Genomic DNA, 18,865 nt, shown 5'->3' with positions numbered 1-18,865 from the left:
CTCTACTCACCTCACCTGGGCCCTGTTATTCCTCACGGAGCCCAACCCCCACCTCACCCACGACCAGTCATCCATTTCTGGCTCTCACAATGGCCCTCTCAGCCTCCAGGTAGGTGCCCTGCAAGTCTGCCCACAACTGGGCAGTGACAGACATCCCTGCAGGGTATCTTGTGGATGTTGGAGAGATGGGGGTCCCAAGGGACTGGATACCCCTCAGTCATCACTCCCTAAGTCCCTCAGCTCTCTCCCAAGGCCCTCAGGGCTCTGGTCCAAATAGACCTTCCTGTTGACTTTGTGAGTGCCCAGCACCCCACGATCCCGTAGCTAAGTCTGGCTCCACTTGCTATGGGGCAAACAGTCCTATCCACCCCACTAGCATGCGCAGGGACACAGCAACTGTCCAGGCATGGCACCTTGTCCGAGGCCTCGCCATCTGATGCCGCTGCATCCTGTGGCACCCACAGGGGTGTGACTTGCACCCTGCAGGCCTGTATGGGGGTCCAGGCCCCCTGTTACCCTCATTTTTCATCCAACCACCAGCAGGCCCACTGTGTGGAGACCCTGCCCCAAGGCTGTGTCCACCTGTTGGCTGCCATTATTTATTTATTTATGCAGATAAGCACTGTCCACCACCCACCAGGGGAGGCAGGCACAAATCTTGGGGCCCCACACAATGCCTGTGTGGTCCCCCTGTAGTTTTGCAGCATGGTTATTTAGGAACGTACCACTCGCCCCCTTGGGCATCTCCAAATGGAGTGTCAAACTACAAGGCAGCACAATGCTGTGCCCAGTCGCCAGGAGAGGAAAGGGAAGAGAGGTGGAGTCCAGGGGCCAGGTCTGGTTCAGCTCGCATGCATGTAGATGGTGTGGATGGTGGGCACTCATTGGGAGGGATGGCATGACTGCAGACATCCACCAGGTGTCCCTGGGCACCGCCCATGAGCTCCTTCTGTCTTCTGGCACAGGTGACTGCTCATGGCCCACTCAGACAGACTTTACTTGACAGTCACCCTACGCCCAACTCTGGGCCACACGACTGGGCCTGCAGGCAGAAGCCCAGCTCATTGAGAGACATGCTGGATGACCTAGGCAGTTGGCTGCCCTTCTCTGGGCCTCATTTTTCTCCTCTCTGACATGGAGGAACCCTCCAGAGCCAAGTGCTGTGTGGCCTGTCGGTCCCTCAGAGGTCCAGGATCTCTTCATGCCCATGTGGAGCCTTGACACCACCTCTCAGAAGAGCATAGGCCCTGCGGTGGTGGCTGTACAGTTAGGAGACATGGCAGAGACTCAGCTCATGGGGCAGCTGGGGCCTGGGGCTGCTGGGCCCCCAGGCTGGCCTGGGATGAATGCCCATGGGCTGCTGAGCTGAGAGCCTCCAGCCACTGCTGCTGCAGCTCGGCAGACGGGGCGCTCAGGTACAAAGACTGCTGGGCCTGCTGCAGCTGCCACACGTGCCTGGCATCCAGTCTCTCTGCAGGGTCCAGCACACTCACCCTGCAGCCGGAGAGGGGGATGGCATGGAGCAGCTGGCCATCCTGCTGAAAAGTAGAGGAGCGTCAGCACCCTAGCCTCTGGAGTCCTGGCATCACTAAATACTACCTCCCACAAGTGGGTAGCAGAAGGGTGATTCTGGACAGTTGGGGAAACAGGACCTAGGGTCACGTGAGCCACCCTCCAAGTGAAGCTGGTCCCAGGCAGCATGGCCCAGGCCTATATGGGCACAGGCCTGAGGCCACGGGCCTGAGGTTCTGGTTGCCGGAGCAGGGTGAACCCCCACCCCCAGCGTGGCCCAGTGGACAGAGCACACACCTGGCTGCCTTCGTGGAGGTGCAGCACCAACTCCAGGGAGTCTGACTCAGAGATGGCAGCCCACGCCTTGCTCCATGCTGTGCCGCCATCTGACACCTGCAGGGGGCCGCAGAGCAGGCTGGGTGGGGGCTCCGCAGCGACTGGCTTCTGGAAACACAGAGGACAAGTCAGGTGAGTCTCACTTGGAAGAGCTACTCTCCTGGGGAAGCATCAGGGCCAAGGCTCTGGGGGGAGAGAGGCAGGAGGGGAAGACAGACTGGACAAAGGCCTAGGCCCACCTGACTTTGCCCAGGGTCACTGCAAGGCCACTTGGGGTTGGGCTGGACCCTCTAGGGAGTGAGACCACAAGAAAGGTCAAAGACAGAAATAAAGGCAGTAGGAAATACTGGAACTGCAGGAAACCAGAATGTGGTGGCTTTTGTGATTTATCTGCACACACACACACACATAGGTACACACCCCTCACACATAACACCACACACATACCACACACATGCACACACACACACACCCCCATACCACCCCCCAACACCCACACACACCTCACACACCACACACACACATTCATTCACATATACATCATACATCACACACGCCCTTCTCTCTCTTCTGATGTGTTTAGAGCAGTCATGGACACAACCCCGAGGTCATCAGAAAATCCCTCAGACACACCTGATAAAACTGGTTCCTGCTTGGACCTGGGACATGGGTCTCCCAGATACAGCATTTAAAATGCATGGATGAGAAGGCCAAGGGAGCTGTGCAAGGGACCCCTCTCTCCTCTGTCAAGATGATACTACACTCAGTTCTAATACACCGATGCACTTAACCTCTAAGACATACAGAGACTCTAACTGGGGCTCTAATCAGAGTCCTGACCCACCTGGATAACCTTCCCTACAGCCTTTGGGAAGGGAAATGAACATTATAAATAGCTTCCCAGAATATCCCAATGTGCAGCTGGCCTTGAGAATCATGGACTATGTTATGTGGAGAGAATGAAAAAATGCACTTTTTTGGAAAGCCATATTCTCTTTTTTTCCAGCTTTCCTGTTACCTCATCAAATAGGGACAGTGCCCTTCAAGGAAGGCCTGGAGGGCAGCAGCCATCTCCGGAGAACAGGAGCTGAGAAGGGGGCGAGTGTCCTCACTGCCCCCACTGCCCTGATGGCTTGGTCAAGGTGGGAGCAACATCTCACTTCAGCAGGGCCTCCAGGCCTTCAATGAGGGTGACCGTGAGTGAAGATGAAATGTGTTCCCATCTGCTGTGGGCTGAACTGTCTGCCCTTAAACCCATATGTTGAAGCCCTAAGTGCCAGCCCCCCACCCCCCCATACCCCCCAACCCCCCCCCCACACACACACACAGTGAGACTGTGTTTGGAGATGAGGCCTCTAAGGAGGTAATTAAGTTAAAATGAGGTTATATGTATGGGCTCCAATCCAATATGACCAGTTTCCTCATAAGTAGAGATTAGGATACCCATAGAGAGAGCACCATGTGAAGACAAAGGGAGATTAAGTCCATCGACAAACCAAGGAGAGAGACCTCAATTGAAACCAGCTTGCTGATCCCTTGATTTCAGAATTCCAGCCTTAAGGACTATGATGAAATAACTTTCTGTTGTTTAAGCTGCCCAGCCTGTGGTATTTATTATTCAGCCTGAGCTGACTAAAGCACCATCTAACTCCAGGGTGCAAATGATTCCCAAGCTCTCAACCATGACTAGATCCTATGAAGCCCAACATGCACACAGGAGATATTTGGCATTCAGTTGCTAGCTGCCTGCAGTGGCCTATGGATCCAACTGAGCCTCATCAGTCCTGGTCCCAAGAAAGCCAACAGCTCTGGGAGCACCATCTGTCAAGGCTTCTGGGGCCTTGTGTCTAGAAGGCTCACCAGACCCAGCCCACTTACCTCTGTGCTCTGCTTGGGCTCCAGGGGCTCCTCAAGGCTGAGGTTCAAGTGGGCCACTGGCTGGGTCAGGAAACACTCTTTGCAGACACGGCTCTGCCTGCCGTTCTCAGCCTTGAATTCAGAGCACTTCCCACAAATGACCTGCAAGACAAGGGCACCTGTGACCCTACCACCCAGGGACAGAAGACTGTCCAGAAGGAGGCTGGAAGGGCCACAGTGACCAAGAGAGATGTGACATCATGTGGAGGGGAAGGGCTTGCCCATAAGCCAGGGGGATCAGGAGCCTTGTCCAGCAGGCAGAGACCCCGAGGCTGGACCCCTTTGGGCCTCCAGGCCCTGCCTTCTTGCTCGGAGGGTCCAGAATCCAGGGGGTCTGTGTGCATGGAAAGAAGATTGGCAGGAGGAACGAAGCACATGGAGGTCCCAACAGTTGGCCTCCTCCCATCTGGACTCACCGCCCCACACAGCTTGCAGTGGTGTTTCCTTTTGGTGATGGAGTTGAAGGTCTCACCACAGCTGCTGCAGCCCTGCTTCTCCTTGTCACGTCTGGTCTTAGAGGACCCTCTCCTGGGCTCAGACTGTTGGAGGCAAACCGCTGCAGTCAGCTTCCCAGCACGTGTGGAGTGGCAGCCGTGTGACACACAGGCAACGCACATGCGGGGCAAGAAAGCTGGACGTGCAGAAGGGAATTAAGCAGGAGCCACGCTGGCCATGGCCCCCTGTTCAGCCCCGCTCCCCAGAAGCTGCCCTGCTATCACACAGAGTGAAATTCCAAGGGGATCAGGAACTCTATGCTTGGAATGACCTGGCCCTCCACAAAGGTCAGTGACGTAACCCTGCTGTGTCTGCAGAGATAACAACCGGAACCCACACCAGGGGAAATGGTGGCTGCTCTGCAGCAAAGTCCAGACGCCGAGGACCGGGTGTCTGCACCCAGCATCCGGCCAGGTGGCCCTTGCTTCCACACTCTTATCCTGCACTGGGCCCCAGAGCGTGGTGCCTGCAGTTGCCCACCCAACACGTGTGAGAGCGCTCTCCTGGGGTGGAGGAGTAGGGTCAGGGGGATGGACTCCCCTCTCTGTCTCTTCTGATGCTGCCTGAATTTCCCACAAAGGAGGGCACTGATGAGTCTTTTCAGCAAGAGAAGAGAAACAACAGGAAGTCATGAAACATAATGTGGTGTGTGTTCAGAGAGGTTAAAAGACCTTTGAGACAAGTCACAAGAACACACTACAAAATCCTTTTACTTTTGTTTTGCTTTCTTTAACGTATAAACAAGCTGTTTTGTGTAAGGTTTCTCAAAAAGATTTATAAGAACCACATCAAAGTCCTTGGAGCCAAGAGGAATTGGGAGTGGCAGGCAGCAATGGGAGAGAGGTTTTCATTTTCTTCTATCACTTTACTTTTTTCTTAAAAGTATTTATTCCTTTTATGGTAAGCATACATTTACAAATTTTTAAAAAATCTGATGCAGTTTAAAACTAAGGAACAGGTGCATAAATCATGCATGGGAGGTAGATGTCAAGGTGATGTATCGGAAAATTAAAGGTGTTGAGTTCTATAGCTAAGGGAAACAAGCAAATAGCAAAATAACAGACAGTAGCATATGATGTTTATACCAAAAAGGGTACATGCATGAAAAAAAGACTGGAAGGAAGCACACCCTGATGATCCTATTGGCTGTTTGGGGTAGAATTACTCTTATCTGACTCTCTTATCTGGATTGTCTCAATTGTTCACCAGAACGGCTTGTGAAAGGAGAAGAAAACCAAAAAACATATAGAAAGCAAATCAGTCACTCACTGACCAGCACCCCCAAACCCCCACCCCCCCACCTCACACTCCCATCGAGGACTGTGTCCCCTCTGCACTATGAACAGAAGTTTGAGAGCTGGTGTGGTCTGCTCTGGCCACCTACCCCCTGGCCATAGTGACATCAATTGTGTCTAGGACCCCAGCCCCATCTGATGCAACGGCTTGGGAGGTGAGTGGGAGGCAGGCAGGAGTGAGGGCGGGAGTGGGCACTGCCCATGCAGTGAGGCTGGGATGGGGGCTCAGAAGTGTTGTCTGATTAGGTTTCTCCATCTGATTAGCAGTAGTGCAAGTTAGGGGATAACTCCCAGGCCCCTGCCCTGCCCCTCATCAGCCGTGAGACCCTGCATGAGTCACTTTTCCTCTCCAAGCCTGGTTCCTCATCTGTAAAGTGGAGTAAGGGACAAAGCACAAAGCTGAAGTTGCTCCAGACAGGTGAGGCGGGGCTCGCTGCCCGTTATTTCTACTTCGGTGTGTCCAAAACTTCTATAATAAAAATCTGAACAAAATAAGCTAGAAATATGTTTAATATAAACTCTGCAAACTTAAGGAGAAAGAGATGCACTGGTCGGGGGTGAGGAGACAGAAAGGAGGGGCTTGTGCTGAATTGTGTCCCCCAAAAGTCATAGTTTGCAGTTCTAACCCCCAGCACCTTGGAATGTGACTGTAATTGGAGAGAGGGCCTTGAAAGAGGTGATTAAAGTAAAATGAGGTCACTTGGGTGGGCCTTAATCCAACATAACTGGTGTCCTTATAAGAAGAGGAGATTAGGACATGGACACGCTCAGAGGCAAGACTACATGAAGACACAGGGGGAAGATGGCTATCTATATGCCTAAGAGAGATGCCTGTAAACAAGAAAAGAACAAAGAGCGTCACTCATCATCCCGTTATATAAGGTTCAGGCACAACCACAAGAGGAGACATTCTGTGTGTTGGAGAAACAGGCCCCAAGATAGATGCACATCTCAGAAAGAATTTCAAAGACCCCAGATTCTTGTATCTTCCCATGCACAGAAAAACACCAAAAGTGTTCACTTGAGATATGTGTTCTTTATGATTAGCAGTCATCTTTTACTAAGATAGATGTCTGTCTACATGTATGTCCTAGCCCAAAAAAATCCATTCATATCCTGACTCCTCCCCCCGTCTCTTAGAATCAGTTTCTCAGAGCTGTCTGCTGGGCTAGTCTTTAGTAAGACCCTGAATAAAACTTAAATTCAACTCTTAAGTTGTATGTTTTTCTTTAAGTTGACAGGCCCCAGGAGAAGCCAGCCCTGCCAACATCCTGATCCTGGATTTGCAGCCTTCAGAACTGTGAGCGAATAAGTGTCTGTGGTGCTTTGTTAAGCAGCCTGAACACAGGCCTATGCTCCCCAGCTCTGCTGCCTCTGCTCATAGTCCCCACTGTGGGCCCCACCACTGTGAGGCCAGCTCTGGCCACCTGGTACTAGGAGCCATGAGACAGCTGGTGCCTCTGAGGGTGACAGGAACACTTATTCCGCCCAAGACGGCCCCCCTGCCGCCTTCTCCTCCATCTCATGACCCCTGGCCCCATGGACACTGGGTTTAAGATGTCCCCCTCTCAGTTTATTCCATGCAGCTCAGGACCTCAGAGCTCTGTGGGTGGAGAACGGGCAGCACAGACCCAACAAGCAACACTGATGCTCTCCACAGCCACACGTCTCACCCAAGGCCACCCTGCCATCCGACACGGGCCACCAGCCACACTGTAGCCCTGAGACACATTTGTCTGCCCCACTCAGGGTTCCTTCCTTGGAGACCATCTCCAGAACTGCTAGGGCTCAGACAAGAGGAGGGAAGGGAGGGCCATCCACGGGTCTGCAGCAGCTGCAGCAGCCCCAGCCCTCCACCAACCTTCATGGTGACCCTGTCATTCCCATTTTCCAGGTGAGGACACCACGGGCACGTGGGATGGGCGTGGTCAGAGGTAGGGTGGCTGGATCCACTGGCTTGCCTTCAAGCCCTGACGTGTGCCACAGAACCTCAGCTCTCCAGACCCTGAAAACAGCGCTGCACAATTGCAGAGAACACCAGGGGACCAAAGGGTCTTCTGGGGTATCCCTGAGGGCCAGGGGATAGGCATGGGGCTGGAGGGGCAGGGCTGGCCCACAAGATGGAGGAGAGGCTGTAGGGGGCCAGAGGTGTGTGGCCATGAGCTCGACCTGTGAAGGTCACCAGGACTGCAGGGACCCTGCCCTGGCCAAAGGGACAGAGGGCAGTTCCCAGAGCAGGGCATCTTGGGGCTGAGGCTTGACAGAGCAACCCTCCTGGCTTCCTTTGTCAGGTAGCAGCTCAGTGCTCAGACAGAGTTCAGGCTAGGTACCAGCTCCCTCCATGCTGAGGACTATAAGCCACTGTGGCCCACCCCTGATGCACTACCCCACCAAAAGTTGGTGACCAGGTGGCTGGGGTGAGCCCACCTGCGTTGCTGGGGACAGGTCTTGGCCAACCATACTTCCTGTTTGGATGAGGATACAGAATAGGGCAACAAAAGGGAGAGGCTTAGATTTTCTCTCTGGGTGTGGAGACATTGGAAAGGCTGGGCCAAGTCTAACTGGGGAGGTGTGGAACCGTGGCTTTCTCCAGTAACAGCCAAGCGACTCCACCCGCAGCACTCCAACCACGCAAGCGTGGGCCTGGGAGGAGGTATGTGCCAAGGCCTGTTTCCCTAAGCGTTTTCTCTTCAGCAGATTCACTTACAAAGCAGGGAAGCAGGAGGAAAATTCAGGTTAAGAAGTGGGTCCCAAACAGTGGTCCTGACAACCAGCCCCGGAAGACAGAGCCACAAAGTTATCATCCATCCTGAAGGGTGTGGACACTGGCCTACGTCTTAGGTCCTGCCCAGTGAGGCCCATTCCCTCTTCCTCTTGTGGGCAGCTCTGTCCCAGGGCCCTGGAGGGTGGGTTGTACTAAATTTGTGCATGCTGAGGAGACAGTGGCAGGGGTGGGGCCTTCCTCCGCATCATGGAGGGGTCCATGTGTGGTCACGGTCCATGTGTGGTCATGGTGGGTCAGGGACTCTGACATTTCTGTGCTTCTGAGAAGAGAGATGTAACTTTTACACAACAGGGAAGTCTTTGGCTTCTGCAAGGCCCCCTTGCAAAACTTCCTGGTTTAGCTTCTCTTAGGAAAGAGGGCTTGTGGAAACTGTGTGTCTGAGGACAACACCAGGAAATCAAACCAGCACACCGAGAGTGAGGTTACATTTCCTCTCCAAAAGCTTACATCTGGCATGTTGTAGCAAAGATCATTCTTTCTAGTGTCAGAATTAAAACCCACTTTTGGGTGCTTTCCACAAATATCCACTGAGTATGTCTTGGACTCGCCTTATATAGCAGGAGCTTCACTGAGTTGCCCTGGGTCCACTAAAATCTGTGCTCACCGGAGACACAAATGAGAAGAACCATGGCCAGGCCACATGTGCCGGGGCCAGAGCTATGAGTCTGTTGCTAACAGATATCTGTCTATTGTAGGGCCCCGGCCTGGCTTGGGGTGGGTAAAGGGACTGGGACAAGGAGGCCTGAACTTGAACTGTGATCTCAAGCATCTGCAAGTCAGAGATGCTGCAGAGCCCTGAGAAGGCTGAGCCCCCAGGTGGGAGAAAGAGGGGCGGCCTGCTCACCCACTGACTGAGTGTTGCTGTCACTGCCCCGCAGGTCTGCAGCCTGGCCTAGACAGACCCCAGGACTGGGCTGAGGCCCTGACCCTCAGGGGCTCTCAGTTACCTTTTCACCTATCAAAGGAGTTGGGCGACCAATTGGAGGGGCACCCAAGCGGCCAACAGGCATCTAACAGTTTCTCTCTCTCTTCTTCCTATCCAGGAGAAGATAGGGGTGGAGAGTGAGGAATTGCCCAAGGCCTCATGTCAGGACCCACTCACAGGTTAGAACATTAAACATGTGGCCTTCAGGTCCTTCCAGCTAGAAGATTCTCCAGTGGGCACTGCCTGCCCTGTGTGCCAGCCACACCTCCTGCTTCTCTCTCCCTGCCTTGGCACTGGATCCTCCTCAGCCTCGCCTCTCTGACCATGCATCCTGCAGCCATTCCACTTCTCCTTGCATCCCAGGGCTGAGGCCTGTTATGGACTCACCCAACAAAGAATGGGGGTTGCTCATGGCTCCTGAGGCCCTGTAGCCCACCCCAGGCCAAGGGTCAGATAGCAGAGGGCCCTGCATGGGGTCCAGCTCCGCTCCCCTGTGGAGGCAGGGAAAGGCAGTGCTTTATGCAAAGGGCCAGCAGGCTGTCAGAGACCCCTGGCCAAGGGACCCAGGGGCCAACTGGAAAACTGCAGAGGCCCCATCTGTCATTTCTCTCTGGTCAGTTATACAGAGGAAGCCTGAACGTGCAGATAGCTTTTCGTGACATTCCTAGACGTTCCCGAAAGGAGCCCAGGAGCACAGTGCAAGCCTTACATGTATAGTTTTGTGATTCATAAAGCTGATAATGGGCTGCTTCATAAGGGAAACACTTGTCAGTGATCCTGGGGTCAGCTGTGAAGGCCTCACAGATGAGGCATTCTGCACAGAGGGGGCAGCAGGTACACAGGCCCTGGGACATGGCTAAGTGAGGGGGACCAGGGCATGGTCGGGGAAGGTGGGCTGGAAAGAAGGCAATGCGAGACAGGATCATGATGCAGGAAGCCCCTCAGGGAGTTTGAAGGGCTGTGATAAGACCATCTCTCCCCTACTGACCATGCGGCTTTTAGATTTCCTGACTTTGAGTTCAAACAAATTAGCACAGGCTGCTTTTGACCCCCACAGCATACTGTGTGGCAGCAGTATCACTCAAATAAGGGGGTTCCTTCCTCTCAATTGGTCCCTGAACCCCATCATGCTCTAGAAAAGCTGTATCTTTCCCTCAGAGCCCAAGAACTTCTCAAGGTTTTCCCAGTGCCTGCAATACAAGACATGTCAGGTCAGGGGTCATGTGTGACCTCGCAAAGCCTCTGCTCTTGTAATAGAGCCAGGGGGACACTGGTGCATTCTGGGGCCTCAGCAGGGGCTCAATGCTATCAATGCATGGATGTTGTGGGAGGAGGAGATTAGTTTTCTTACTAAAAATCTAAGTCAGGACAGGAACACTTACTCCCCATAACAAGCTAGGCAGCTGTCCCTCCCTCTGCTGCTGTCCCAGGAAAGTCCAGTCACACCACAAAGTTTGGAGTCGAAGGCTAGGTCTCCTCACCTGTCAAGCCCATTTCCGCTTCCTAAAATGAGTTGTCCTTCACAACCGCCAACCCAGGATGGTGGTAATGACCAGCAGGGGGGCCCTTGTAGCCAGAAAAGAGGGAGCTCTAGAAGTTGGTGCTAAATTCAGGCAGACTTTGCTGTCCAACTGGGGTGCACCTGCCCCCAAGGGAATGGTCCTGATAAGGGTGTGAGAAAGAGAAGTGGGGGAGGGAAGGAGAGGCAGGCATGGAGGAGAGAAGGTGGGGACAGCACTGACCCACCCACAGGAGATGTTCCTTTCTAGGAGCAAATACCCTGTTAGGTGTCAGGCTGGGCCTCAGGCCCCCACTCGTTCTTTTGAGCCTGGAAAACTGAAGAATAGGGCCAGGTGGGGCTAGTGGTAAAGAATCTGCCTGGAGATGCTAGTTCGATCCCTGGGTTGGGAAGATCCCCTGGAGAAGGAAACGGCCCCCCCTCCAGTATTCTTGCCTGGAAAATCCTATGGACAGAGGAGCCTGGCGGACTTCAGTCCATAGGGTCACGAAGAGTTGGACGTGACTGAGCATGCACACACAAGGGCAAAGCGGGGGTGCCCAGGAGAACCCCCTCTCAGGATGCGGGGCTCAGCACCTCCCTGGGGGTCTAGGGTTATAACTGTCATCAGACTTCATGACGATTAGGCCCCGTGGTTAATAACGACGCTCCCCTGGACTGCATGCTCCCTGCATGCAAGGCACGCACATTGGCCCTCCTGTTTAATCTCCCAACCAACAGAGGGGGCGGGGCTCAGGCATAGTCCCATGGCCTGGCCCTGTCAGAGTGGGGACAAGGACACAGGCCGTCCCTGGACACACCATCTTTGCCCACACTGACTGAGCATCCTGAGGGCCAGGCACCACCTTGATGCACATTCATCCAGGGCTATTCTATTCATGGTAAAGAGCACAAGTCTTCAGGAGATCTTAGCTGTGTAACCTCCACCCACCCCAAAAAATGGACATTTGGGTCCCAGCAGGCTTTCTCGAGCCCTCTCCCTACAGGCCCCAGAGGCCATCACTGTAAGGACGCAGGTCTCATGGAGTAGGGGGAAGGCTTACCCCTAAGGACTCACCCTCAGGTCACCCTGATCTGACCCCAACTTCCACCTCCCACCCATGCCAACAGCTGAGGGGGTCACTCACCCCTGAAGCTCCCCCTCCACTGTTGGCTGGCACTGTGGGCACCTCGGAGCTGGGGCTCATCATCTGGAAGGGACAGAGACAGCTGGCATGAGCAGAGGTTCCATGGCCACATGCTGACATCCAGTGTAATGTTGGAACACCACCATTTCTTCCGTCTGATCACAGGGTCAGGAGAAAGACTGTTGGGGCCTAGCATTTGCTATGATTTTGACAATCAGCCCCTCCCTGGCCTGGCTGAGGACTGAAGGCATCCCAGGAGAGTTATCATTACCCAGCTAGGGGTGGGGGAAGGTGGGCAGGTATGAGGCTTCTCAAGGCCCATTGGGCCTGGCTGGCTACATCACACCATGTGAGGTGGCCCTGGGTTCTAGCTCCTTCCTCCGGCATCCATGGAGAGCTCACTGCCCTGCCTTCTATGGTCAGGATCTGCCTCTGCATCGACTTTAATAGCAGGTATGGGGTGGGGCAGGGGGATCCTGTTTTCAGGTCACCTCTGTTCAAGCTAGGAGACAGAGCTTTTCCTGTCTGGGGATGACACAAAGTTTTCTTCCAAAATAGTCCGGAAAGCAGGCAAAATGGAGATTTGATGCAAATATTAAGTGGATAACGAGGTGGCCTGTGGGCCACAGGGAGGACCAACCAGGCCTGGTGTCTGGGACTCAGAGCTGTTGAGCCAGTCTGGGCTGGGCATCAGGGATGTCTCTGAGGACTCTCACCATGAAGTCACGTTTGGTTGTGCCCACACAGAGAGTCCCTTGGACTGCAAGGAGATCCAGCCAGTCCATTCTAAAGGAGATCAGTCCTGGGTGTTCATTGGAAGGACTGATGCTAGAGCTGAAACTCCAATACTTTGGCCACCTCACGTGAAGAGTCGACTCACTGGAAAAGACTCTGATGCTGGGAGGGATTGGGGGCAGGAGGAGAAGGGGACGACAGAGGATGAGATGGCTGGATGGCATCACCGACTCGATGGACGTGAGTCTGAGTGAACTCCGGGAGTTGGTGATGGACAGGGAGGCCTGGCGTGTTGCGATTCATGGGGTTGCAAAGAGTCGGACACGACTGAGCGACTGAACTGAACTGAACACAGAGGGGATGGCCAAGGCCTAGGGCCACCTATCTGGCCGTGGGTGGGGATCCTGCTTCCCTGCTCCCCCCAGGCCTGGGGACGACTCCCCATTGGGAGGAAGCCACCCCTGCTGATAAGATCACAGCCCCTAGTGCATGTGAGAGTACAGCGGATCATGTAGCAGCTTCATCCAGCCCTGTCTTTCCCTCCCTCCATTCTGAGTGCTGACCACACCCACGGGGAGCAGGGGTCCCCACATGGATGCTCAGTAAAGGTGGGAACGAGGAGAGTGTGGGGACCAGCTTCCCTCCCAGATACCAGTCCTTGCAGAAAGGGCCTAGGTCACCCAACAGGTGCTGGCTCTCACAGGGGATTCTGGAGTGAGGGGGGAATTCTCATCCTGGCTGAAGGAGCCACTGAAGGCCTTGAAAGTCTGGCTGTTCTGCTTGTGCTTCTCAATGGTGGCTTGAATGACCTGAAACAACCACAGAGAACAAAGGCCCTCAGAGAGCATTCCAGGAAGGTCAGGACAGGGTCCTATGGTCATTGCCTTTTCCCCTGACCAACAGCTTCACATTTCGGCAATAGCCCCCCCCATAAGGTGAGGAAACAAGGCTCAGGGATGTGACCAGTGACTGACCAGGTCCCCACTCCAGTTCCCGTGCATCCCAATGCCACCCCACATGCAGTGCTCCAAGCCCAAAGCAGACACTCTCTGGGAACCTTTTATATGGATTTGAGGCCGTGTTTTCATTTCCTGCAACTGCATTACCATCTAGTATCTGTTTGAATTTCCTTTTTCTCTTCTCACTCAGATTTCTCTTCTATGAATTATGTGAGCCACACTTCACTAATGGTTAGCATTTGGCCTGGTGGTGGTCTGCCCACCCCGCTCACTGCCTTGGTCTTCACACTGCCTTGGCCCTCCTGACCGATGTCCCCACCATGGCCAGCTCTGAGCTGAGCCTGCTGTGGCTGCCCCATGATGCTGCCTGGCCTGTCACTGAAGTGCAGACTCCATCCTGGAAGTCAAACTGCTCTTTCCACACAATGCATTGCTCCTGCCAGCCATGGAGAGAAAGGTGACACCGACCTGCCTTCAAACTGCCAGCCAGTAGAGATTCTCCCCAGGGTGAAGGCACCTCCCTGCATTCCCACTTCCAGGCCTTTACGTTTATTTGTTTACTGAGGAGGAGCCCCAGATAAGAGAATGGATTCAAACTTTTGTGGAGTCTGAAGGTACTTAGAAGCTTGGTCAATCCACCACTTCAACGTGGATAGATGGATGGGCAACACCTGAAGGGCCACAGGGCGATCCCATCCCTTGCTCCAGAATGAAATTACTATGCTGCTCAAGAGTTTGGTCATTTGGTGACTTTAAAACTTTAGGAGCTTTACCTGAATCCATTCTTTCTTCTCCTCTTCTGTCCTATAAAAGCCAAAACAGTATTTTATTAATTTTGTCTTGAAAGTGAAAGTGAAGTCACTCAGTCTTGTCGAACTCTTTGCAACCCCATGGGCTGTCGCCTACCAGGCTCCTCCATCCATGGGATTTTCCAGGCAAGAATACTGGAGTGGGTTGCCATTTCCTTCTCCAGGGGAGCTTCCTGATCCAGGGATCGAACCCGGGTCTTCCACATTGTAGGCAGATGCTTTACCATCTGAGCCACCACGGAAGTCCTAATTTTGTCTTAGATACTGACTATAAACCATCGACTCCTCTCAGCTCTGCAGCAAATGCCTGAGCTGCTCACTGCCTGGAAGTACAATTCAAGGCTTGGAAGAGTGGCTCCACAGGCTCTGGGACAATGAGGCCAGTATCACCAAGTGCAGTCAGGTTGAGTGTGGCCAAGTGGAGTTAGGTATGGCCGTGTGGGTTCAGGACGGTCCAGGTGTGCCCAGACGAAGTCAGGTGTGACTGTATGTGGTTAAGCTTGGTATGCAGAGCCCTCTGCAGTGGATGTAAGTCAACACCCTCCTGGGCCACAGTGGGTCATAGATGGGCTCTCCCATGTACTGCTGCAAGTCAGAGAGAGCCTGGCACCACCTTACAAGGTAGTGTGACAATAGCCGCCAAAATTTAAAGTGGACGTGCTACCCTTTGGCCAGCAATTCCACTTCAAGAATCTGTCAGATACATAACAACACATCTGTACAAAGCTTGGTTCATGGACACTGCATGCAGCACCATTTGCAGCAACAAGACCCCGGAGGAGCCTAGATGCCCTTCAGTGGGAACCAGCCAATGACCATATTGGAAAATTATCCTACTTTAGAAAATGATGATCATATATGGGGTGATTTCTGATAAATTAAGTGAAAAAAGCAAGATGCAGAACAAACTAGACAGAAAATGGTCATCTGTGATTAAAAAAATAGATACATGTATGTATGTATGGGGACAAAAATTCCAGAAGGATATTTCAGAGATGGTTAAAAATGTCTGCTGGGGGTGGGAAACAGGAAGTGGGTAGAGGCCTAATTTTCACTGACTTCCCCTTAGTACTGTTAACATCTTAAACCACAAATAAGCCAGTTAAATGAATACATAAAAAACACATCAAAAGGTTATCCAGTTTAGAAAAGGAAGCCATCTGCTAAAATTTCAGGTCAAACACACTCACACAGCAGCAGACACTGAGGCAGCTGACCCTACCGAGTTTGTAGCTCCAGGGATCTTTTCTTTCCAGTTATGATGAATGTGTGGGCCGCCCCTGACTTGACGATATCCTGCACCTAAAGGCACACAGCCAAGGACAAAAGGAAAACAGTGTGTCACTCAGCAGGGCCTGGACTGTGGACTCACACCGTCACTCACACTTGGAGGGTTTTCCCTGAGAAGGGGACAGAGGGGACCCAGAGGGTTTGCAGGAAAGGTGTCCAGCTTAGGGTCATGGTTGCTGCGGGCGACTGTATGAGTCAGTCCATGGGGGGAGGGTGGACCACTGACCTGCCCACGCAAGGCTAAGACCACTAATCCACTGTTCTTAGAACTGTGCCAGCCAAATGTGTCTGTTCTTGGAGTTTCCCAGGAAGTCAGTGCCAGTGTCTTTCCCCACAAGGTACCCCCCAGACACTCCTGACACACAGGATGAAAATCTTAGAAAAGCCAGGAGGATCCCCACTTCTCTGCAGGGGTTTCTGAGGCCCCATGGGCTGGTACCTTGGATCCAGGGGCATCTGCAACAAGGAGCCATCCTTCATCCCCTACACCCCTCATTCCCTCAGCTGGACGTGGTCCACAGGCAGGCCACTATCAGAAGGGATTTTTTTTTTTTGTTTCACTAGCAAATCTTTACTTTTCAATATAACTAAGTACTTTGATTTAGCCAGCATTTTTGGAGTGCCTGTTAATTCAAAGTACTCCCCCACAGGAGAAGGAGCACTGATTCCAGCTCCAGTAGCCGCACAGCATAAGACATTGATGGACTCAAGGAAGAGGGATGGCAAGAACAACAAGCTGTCTGGATTTGGGGTACAGATGTCAGCAGAACCTCATCCGGGTTCCAGATTGGTGCAGGAGTGGAGGGAGCATAGGACCAAGGACCAAAGAACAAGGACGCCCAAAGAGCAAAGTGCCCAACGATGGGCACCCCATCTGTATTCACCTCAAGCTTTCCTTAGAGTCTGTAAAGGGAACCCTGAGTGCTGGGTACAGGAGACAGCCTGGTCCTGCCATGGCCCTTCAGCCTGCCAACATGAAGCCTACACGTGCTGGCAGGTAGGCCAAGCTGAAGGGCCGGGATCCTGCCCACTCAGTCCAGGATGCCAGGACTCAGAGATGTTCCTGCACGCCTGGATCAGGACAGAAGCAAGGCTCAGAGAAGCAGGCAGATGACCAGTCGCACAGCAGTGAGTGGCTAGCGCCCTGTGTCCCTCCACCTGCTCTGTGCTTTCCCAGTGGAACAGATTGCGTGGGAGGGGCTCACCCACCTGGAGGCCGGAAATGTCCATCTTCTCCCGGACACTGAACTTCTGGCCCATGAGCCGCAGTTTGGGCACACAGTAAAGGATCATGCTGTTGAACTGCGATAGGGACGGGCAGGCACGCGATGAGGGTGTCTGACCCCAGAGAGGACCACCCTAGGGAGGAGGTGGGGCGTGGCCCTGGCGGTGGTGGACAGGGCTGGGTGGGGCTGGGCTGAATGTGGGCGTGGCGAGGGCATGCTAGGGGGTGGGCTGAGGGTGTGGCTTAGCCGCTGGGCGTGGCTTTGCCGCTGGTTGGGTCTGGGCTGGGTGAGGGTGTGGCTGAGTGACCCGGTGGGCCAGGACTCTGCATCTGGGCTGGGTGAGGCCCGGCAGGGTTGTGGCTCTGCAGCTGGGTTGGGCAGGAGTGGGCAGGGCTGGTGTGATTGGATGGGGGCTCACCAGGAAGAGGTGGCGGTCCTGGGTGGTGCCATTCTTGGCCGACAGCTTCTGGATGTGGCCCTCCTTGATCAGCTCGTTCGCAGGGTTGACGATGTCCTCCTCCCCACCCAGTCTCTCGTACACCTCCAAAAGCTTGTGCATTTTCTCCTAAGAGAGACACGGGGCTCAGGCAGCTCCACAACCACAGGGACTGGAGGCCTGCCAGGGCTGGGGACCCAGAGATGAGTGGAACCCTGCCCTGCAAGTGTGGACCAGAACCAAGATGGGACCATGAGCCTGTGTACAACCAGATGTGAGGGGAAACACGGGTGACACTCAAGTTGGGCACTGAAGAACAGAAGTTCACCTCGCATGTTAATAATAACTATTCAATTGTAACAGCAGCCAGCACCATGTGCCCTGCCCTGTTCTACACAGAGTGTATTTAATACACATGGCGTATATTTAACCTAATTCTAGCATGGATTCTATGAGGCAGATCCCATTATTAACCTCAACCTATAGACAGAGAATGACTTCCCTGGTGGCTCAGACGGTAAAGCGTCTGTCTACAATGCGGGAGACCCGGGTTCGAGCCCTGGGTTGGGAAGATCCCCTGGAGAAGGAAATGGCAATCCACTCCAGTATTATTGCCTGGAAAATCCCATGGACAGATAAGCCTGGTAGGCTACAGTCTGTGGGGTCGCAAAGAGTCGGACACGACTGAGCAACTACACACTTCATAGACAGAGAAACTGAGACACAGAGAAATTAAGTAACTTGCTGGAGGTGCTTCAGCTAGAGAACGGGGACTGGCTCTCTTGGCCTCCACACTGCATGCCAGTGCCTTCTATGGGGAGGCAGTGAAGGCCTTGGGTCAGAGGAGATATGCTGGGCCCCTCTTGTGTTGTAGCCTTACCGGTTTCCTGCTCCACCCTCAGATGGCCCAGGGCCATGATAAGACCACACCTCTGCCGAGCCTCAGGTCATCTCCCTCCGGCCTCAAGACTGGTTGTGGTCATATGATCAACCAGCTCCCCTGGAGTATGAGGGGAGAGGATAGGCAGTTGATTGTTCCAGCTCTGGGCTGAGAGGTGCCTAAGCCAGGAATGAAGGAATGAACACAGCAAAAGGCAGAGCTGAGCCTAAGGAACCTTAACCCAGCAACAAAAAGAGTGGATCCACTATGCTACAGCAGCCACTGCCCTTGGATCTGACCAGTCTAAATCTGCATGCCCTGGAAGCAGGCTGGTTTAGTTGGCCCTTCTGTCTCTGGTATGGAAACAGGTGGTAGATATGGGCGTGGGAGCAGAAAGGGGACCCCAGCATAGAGATTAAGGAGGAGCAGACAAGGCAGGGCCAAAGGGCCTATGTGTCCTGGAGGCTAGGCATGCAGACAGCATGTTGGAGAGCTTGTGTGTGTACCTGGAAGGCGATGGCAGGTCAGAAGGGCTCTGAACAGGGAGTGACAAAATAAGCAACCCATAGAAGGCTCTGAGCAGAGAAAGGTGGATCAGAGTCCGGGGAGACTGGAGGTG

The 18,865-nt window shown here is 53.5% G+C and overlaps 1 protein-coding gene across 1 annotated transcript in view; it reads right to left on the bottom strand.

Annotated features, from left to right (window-relative positions):
* Nucleotides 1-553: 553 nt before the first annotated feature.
* The window catches only part of FGD3 (FYVE, RhoGEF and PH domain containing 3), a 42,278-nt gene continuing 23,966 nt past the window's right edge, over nt 554-18,865 (bottom strand). The window contains exons 9-18 of the mRNA XM_055579067.1: nt 17,349-17,495; nt 16,914-17,006; nt 15,637-15,716; nt 14,379-14,409; nt 13,348-13,455; nt 11,912-11,974; nt 4,182-4,304; nt 3,727-3,867; nt 1,810-1,956; nt 554-1,535 (exon numbers count right to left, since the gene is read on the bottom strand). Of these exons, the coding sequence (XP_055435042.1) occupies nt 1,293-1,535; nt 1,810-1,956; nt 3,727-3,867; nt 4,182-4,304; nt 11,912-11,974; nt 13,348-13,455; nt 14,379-14,409; nt 15,637-15,716; nt 16,914-17,006; nt 17,349-17,495 (1,176 nt within the window). The 3' untranslated portion in view covers nt 554-1,292. The remainder of the gene's footprint in view (nt 1,536-1,809; nt 1,957-3,726; nt 3,868-4,181; nt 4,305-11,911; nt 11,975-13,347; nt 13,456-14,378; nt 14,410-15,636; nt 15,717-16,913; nt 17,007-17,348; nt 17,496-18,865) is intronic.

Source organism: Bubalus kerabau, chromosome 4, assembly GCF_029407905.1.
Source record: "Bubalus kerabau isolate K-KA32 ecotype Philippines breed swamp buffalo chromosome 4, PCC_UOA_SB_1v2, whole genome shotgun sequence".
Classification (NCBI taxonomy): Eukaryota; Metazoa; Chordata; class Mammalia; order Artiodactyla; family Bovidae; genus Bubalus; species Bubalus kerabau.
This window is presented reverse-complemented; position numbering and strand designations above follow the sequence as displayed.